We start from the raw sequence: 6815 nt of genomic DNA on the forward strand, positions 1-6815 counted from the left end.
ACTCGAAGTTGTATACATTTTTTTTGTATTTTTACGTATCATTTTAAATAATAACGCTGCTGTTAGGTCAACAAAAATAACAATTTCATCTCTTTTCTTTCTTTACTACGTCAGTTGTCACTGTCACTATTGACAGAAACCCTATGACAGAGTTTGGCAAAGAGTACATACAAATAATGTGTTTTTCAGGTAAAATTAAATATAACTTTTATCATAATTATACTTTACATCTTTCTCTCGCAGGCGTCGTTTACGAGCGCTGAGCAGTTGGCGCAACATCTCAACAGCCACCTGGTGAAGTACAAACGCCTCCAGCAGTAGTGCCCCCCAGGTCTTTAACTTGAGGCGTTTGTAGTGCCCCGTTCACCCATAACTAAGTCCTTAACTTTAGATGCTGTGCAGGGAGCATTCTTGGTTCCCATTTTGTTCATCATCTACTTTAGTGATAAGTCAATAGAAAAACTTTTGTTTTTGAATCATCCAGCTATAAAGGGTGTAAGCGACCTGTTATTGAAAACTGAAACCAGGGATTCTGTACTTGTTTCTGAATCTCCCAGAGTTGGAATTCGGCCTTTCCATGAGTTTGACGATATTTTTAACCGATTACAGCCTGAAATCATTCATTTAGTCTGTCCAAACTAGATATTAAATTAAAATGAATAAAATACGCAGCGCGCTATTTATGAACCGATTTTGTTTTAACTGTTTCAAATTTTAATGAAAATCTGTCCAAGACGCCCGCCGTCTCAAAATGGCGGCTTACGTATTATTTCACAACTCCCTCAATATGGGTATCGAATGAAAGGACTTGACTAGTAGATTAATGTACACGATATTGAAAGTTTTTTTTGTAGGAGTTCAGCGTAACTCCTTCGCATAGTCTACGTTAGCTCGTCACTTACACCCCGTATATATCCATCTCACTCTCGCGGGCGTGTAACACGCGCGCGCGCCGGTTGGCACGGCGCCTCAACAGCCACCTGGCTGGCTACAAACGCCTCAAGGAGTAGTGCGCCCGAGCCGCGCCGCGTTCCGAACGCCAAAGTCTAGAATCTACATACGATACGCCGCGATTTAGCTAGCGTACAGTTTGGAATATAATCAATAGATTAAGACTTTGTCAGTACTATTTATTTATTCATTTACGAACATGCATCCAGCCATTTCTGGCGCACAACGATATATTAAAATGGTACGTATATTATTCATTTGATGAGTTCTACTTGAAAATTTTTATCCAATCTAAAATATAATATTATTTAAATGTCTAATTGAATTAACTGCTATGTGCACTTGTAAATTGTCATGCATATCAATCAGTGCATGTTATTGTTCGTGTTCTATATTTAAAAACGGATAATATATATGTTGAATAAATAATATATAAATATATAACAGTCCGCTGCTGGACTGAACGCATCTCCCAACGCATGTAATTTTTTATCGTTCTGATTGGTGGTGAATCCAATATGTAAGTGAAGCGCTGAAAATTAAAAAAAAAAAAATTTGATTTACTAATGAAAATAAGCAATGCAAATATATGGGTTTAAAAAACGCGTTTCCCAACATTGACGAAAGGAAGAGAGAATATAATTTTATGAGTTTGAGCCTCTGCAGCTTGGTGGGTTCTAGCTCTATGGTTAAATAAAAAATACCCTAAAGCACTCGGCCTTGTAGTTGCACGCAACTGGGTCGAAATATCGAAAAATCCAAAAATATTTTCGTGGTATTGTACCCGTTGAACTATATTTAAGAAATGTTAATTAACCACGAAAATCATAGTTTAAAATCTTTAAGTAGACTATCAATGTAAAATATTTAATATTTCACAAACTATCGAGTTAAAAAAATGAATGAATGAATGAATACACTTTTATTGTACACCAAAGAAAAAAAGTAGTTAAAGATATATAAATACATAGCAAGAGAGTACAATTTGGTGGCCTTATCGCTACATAGGGAATTCTTCCAGGCAACCAATGTGTTAAAGGAAAAAACAAAGAAAAGAGGTAGGTGGTGCAATAAATAAGATTGTAAAATATATAAATAAAATAGATATATATATATATATATATATATATATATAAATATAACTATAATATATATATGTAATTAAAAACGTATAATATATATGTTGAATAAATAATATATAAATATATAACAGTCCGCTGCTGGACTGAACGCATCTCCCAACGCATGTAATTTTTTATTGTTCTGATTGGTGGTGAATCCAATATGTGAGTCATATGTATTTTTATTACATATAAATACAAATAAGACATAAACATACATGATATTACCCATAATTAATGTAATCTACTAACAATCATATACAACATGTATAAATATATAACATAAATATATAACATCCTCAATTTATATGAAATACATAAATAATTAAAAATACACACTCAAAATGATCCGCTTCAGCGATGTTCGATCGGAAGAATCGTAAAACAAAAGTTTTTAGTTTAAATGAAAACCACCACAGGCCGAATGATTTTGGGTATTTTTTATAAAAATCTTGTAAAGCTCTCATGAGTAAAGAGTCCAGCTATATGACACTAATTTAAATTGATGACAATCATGCAGAAATTTCCGCAGACTATTTCCGAACTGTACGATAGCTAAACTGTGATAAATAGCCGTTAGGTCGTTACATAGAAAGTATTTTCTCTATATTATGATTTAAAGATAGAAATACACTTCCGGCTTCATTAAAGTGACCTAACACAGAAATTATATAATTTTGACTTAAAAAAAAAAAAAAAAAAAAATTAGTGTCGAGTTATTTGTTAAGCACTCACGACTACATGCGATTTTTTCCTAACTTGTCTTAAAATGTAAATAATCTTTTCGTGATTTTTTAATGTAAAGTATGGTTTAAAAAAAAATTAAAACACACAAAATTAAAAGAGATTTTTTTATATCTAAGAGTGTTTTTATTACTTTATTAACAGTTTGAAATAGACTATGCACTAAAAGAAAATATTGTTTACATTATAAGCCGGGTAAGCAAAAATAGACTTTAGATTAAGTAAGGCGAAGTCAAGTCAAATATTTCTTTATTCAAATTTGCCCATAGATGGCACTTTTGATGCTTGCATGACATACAAAATGTGTGCGTGGTAATTTAAAAATTATGACTTTAAATAAAAATATGTACTAATTCAAGTTTCTTGGAGCTAAAAGTGACCGAACTCAAAGAAATAGGTTTTCGGGGCAATATAAGATTCTATCTATTGAATTATTTTTATAGTTATTACGATATTATGGAATAAGATGAAATTTATGGACTTTTTAAATTAATGTATTTTTTTTTATTATTTTATAAGGAAGGTTGGATCATTTATTTTTCATTTTATTTATCCTAATGAAGGCGTCTCGCGTTTAATACACTATTATTTTATCCTCAAAGGTTTGACCTAAGTCAAAAATTAAGACTTTCGATCGATAATTTTTTTTATTTTTTTTTAAGATATTACGGTTGTTATATTCTGTAAATGATGAGACTACTAGTGTACTACTGTTGCAATTAGTTCACTGGTGATACATTAATAATTAGCATGCGAATTTAATTTAGCAATTTAAATTCAAGTTGCAAATTTCTAACGAAGGTGCCGGGTCATTCGCCTTAAACGCTTTTCTTAACAGCCACAATGTGTTCAGCTACTACAGCAATCATATGTTATTTATTAACTCGCGTGCCATTCAAAGGGAGAGTACAGAATTAAATTGCTAAATTTAGTTTTTCTTGCACAAAACAAATCTGTTAATGTACTTAGTCGATAATATCGATAGAAATAACAGTATATTATATGCCAGCATGCTATTACACAATAATACGCAGGCTTATTAATGCCATTCAACGAGAACTTATGTTAACTTTACAAATCAACTTGTTTTGGAATAATTTACTTTACTATAAAGTACACATATTGTAATCACTCTAGTTTCGTTATAACGAAGTATTCGTTAGTAAAAGTAAATAATGTACTACGTAGCAGAGTAGACATGGTGGCCACTTGGGTAAACAATAATTAATATTTATTTACTATTCAAAATCAAAGAATACATTTAATCCTTTTTTATTTAACTTTAGCAGCAATTAGCACCTGCTAATTGGTGCTAATTGAGGTTGAAAAAACTTAAACTATTAATAATCTGTGTAGTTATTTACAGAGAACTAAAGTTATGTTATTATTGACCATATTTCTAACTAAATGGTTCTATCCATAATGGTACATGATTCAGCAAAATCTCTGATCAAATCTCTGCAGTCTGGATGAGAAGTTACCTATAATGAAAGTTTAAGTAAGTTTTTCTTAGTTATTTATAAAGTTTTCAGACAAAATTTCAGATAAAAAAAGTATATATTATGTAAACATTACTGAGTAGTTGGTTATTTTTTTTTTTTTAATTTATATTGCTACACTTTGAAATAAAAATTAAAAAAAAAATATATAAATATGTTACTTTGTTTAAATGCGTATTTCTCTTCAATAATGCGATTATTCTAGTTCGCTATTAGTGATACATGTAAAAAAAGTCATTTTAAAGTCGATATATAACACGAGTGTCAAAACATAATGTTTTCAGCATTACATGTATATCTCCTAAATGCCTGAACAGATTTAGATGTAAGGTATCCTAACATCATTCTAGATGGCTATAAAAAAATAAAATGGAGTTTTTCTAGCGGTATTTTTATATAATGCATGTTTTAATTGACGTTTGTTGCCACAGCACTATTACACTTGTCACTTGTAGCCATCTAGACCGCAAAGCGTACAAGCTTGTGTCGCCTCTGCTACGTAGTACGTTAATGCCAGTGATCCAGTGGCGTGCACTTCGTACATGCACAAAAGCACTGCATACCCAAAAATTGTTATATAACTGACAACGGAGGAGGATTTTGCCATTTTATGCCATTTTACTTCTTTATGCTTACCTTGGTCCAAATTCCTGTGCACGCCACTACAGTGATCGGAACAGGTAGTGCGGTTTGGGGGTCAATGATCCTAAACATTATCTTAATATGGATAAGCCGTGTGTGACTCGAAATATTATTCCTATACACATGTCGATTCTAAATTTTTCAGTAATTTAAATTTACAGGTGTTAAAGTAGTAGCCGCCGTGGATGTTTGAACGGGTTCGATCCCCGGAACGCAACTCTTGAACTTTTCAGAGTTATGTGCGTTTTGTAATTTAAGCCAGTCAAACATCACTTGCTTTAACGGGGAAAGAAATAATAGGGCACTTGTCATTTCGAAATTCGACTCGTACCCTGGGATTGGCTGGTAATGGGTGGATAAAAATTATTTTTTTCTTACGTGGCGTATGGCGTGGGGGGAGAGTTTAAAGACTCTTACCGACTAAACGCCACGGTGTTCCTCACCTCACTATTTTAGGACCTGCTAATTTAGATGAGTTTATAGTTTTTGAAGTTATACTTCTCAAAAAACCGACACCATGAAGTTAGCTATAGTCAACATTCTAGTTTTTCTTAAAATGGTTTGACAGTTGACTTTCAATAATTCAAACAATACCATTTTTCTATACTTAGTGTCGTTTTCCCTACAAACGTAGAATGAGGCGAAAGATAGAATTTTTGAAAAGATTTTTATCTTGTTACGCCAAATAAGTAGATATAACTTCTAACGGGTGTACATAAGTACACACATGTTCTATTTTTTTTTTTTACAACAGAACTGGTATCACTTTCACTCTTGGAACTTAAAGATAGCAACATTCAACCGTCCTAAAAGAAAACAATGCATTTACCCGATAGATTAAAATTTCTTGCAGTATGTTAAGTTAGTCGCTAGTGTAGAATTAAAGTGAATAATCGCTTTTAGTACATTAATATATTAAATATATAAATGCATATATAAATAAAATATATTCTAGGTTTACAATTTTACTCAATTTTATACTCACATTGTCATCATCGGATAGAAGCAGGCGTTACTTTGCGGAAATCCATAATATATTATGAAAATTAAGCTTAATCCGCGAGCAGGAGAATCTGTACGGTGTAATTTATAATTCCTTCAATCCTTATACTCCACACCGAACAGATCCTCGGCAATGTACCGTCTACGCACGTTTCGCTCCGAAACCGGAGCTTCCTAACGAGATTTTGACTTTACAATGAATAATTAATTGTTACCATACATGTTGTATGCTGTTGTCCTATCATCAATAGCTTATAACAGTACATTGGTGGAAATTCCTCTACCAAATCTGTGTATGCCCATAATCACCTCACTGGGCATACATGTTTGTGATCGTAGATTCTAGCAGTAGCACGGAGGACGCTGCTGCCCGCTTTCCGTTATATTCCCTCAGTCGCTTAGACGATGCCCCTTGCGCAATGGTGAGCGGTGTGTTTTTAAGTTAGGGGTCCCGGGTTCCACTCCCCCCGCTGGGAGTTAGGAGAATGGGCTAAATATAACTGCCAAACTCCTCACAGGTTAGCCCGCTACCATCTTAGACTGCATTACCTTACCACCTGGTGAGTCGAGGGCTTATTTGTAGTGGAATAAAAAAAAAGTGTTCCAGGACGACACCCGCGGGAAGTAAAGGGGTGTTCTGTTCTGCAGTCACCATTTATTTATTCCTAAGTATAAAATATATGAATGACTTAATGGCATATCCATGTTAAGATAACGTCATGGATTCTATAAAAAATTGCACCCATTCCGATTACTGGTTAACACACAAAGTTAATATAGGTGTTTACAATTTTTTTTTTTTAATTAAACTTTAAGAACTCTGTAAAGTTTAAAATATATTTAAAGCGGAATCAAA

At 32.9% G+C, this 6815-nt stretch overlaps 1 protein-coding gene across 4 annotated transcripts in view; it reads left to right on the plus strand.

Moving 5' to 3' along the window:
• LOC120635763 (zinc finger protein 16-like) overlaps nt 1–1783 on the plus strand; it is a 36697-nt gene extending 34914 nt beyond the window's left edge. For all 4 annotated transcript variants that reach the window (XM_039906905.1, XM_039906907.1, XM_039906906.1 and 1 more), the window contains one exon: nt 244–1783. In XM_039906905.1, coding sequence (XP_039762839.1) covers nt 244–321 — 78 coding nt within the window. In that variant the 3' untranslated portion in view covers nt 322–1783. The remainder of the gene's footprint in view (nt 1–243) is intronic.
• Nucleotides 1784–6815: the final 5032 nt, after the last annotated feature.

The sequence above is a fragment of the Pararge aegeria genome, chromosome 27, assembly GCF_905163445.1.
Source record: "Pararge aegeria chromosome 27, ilParAegt1.1, whole genome shotgun sequence".
Classification (NCBI taxonomy): Eukaryota; Metazoa; Arthropoda; class Insecta; order Lepidoptera; family Nymphalidae; genus Pararge; species Pararge aegeria.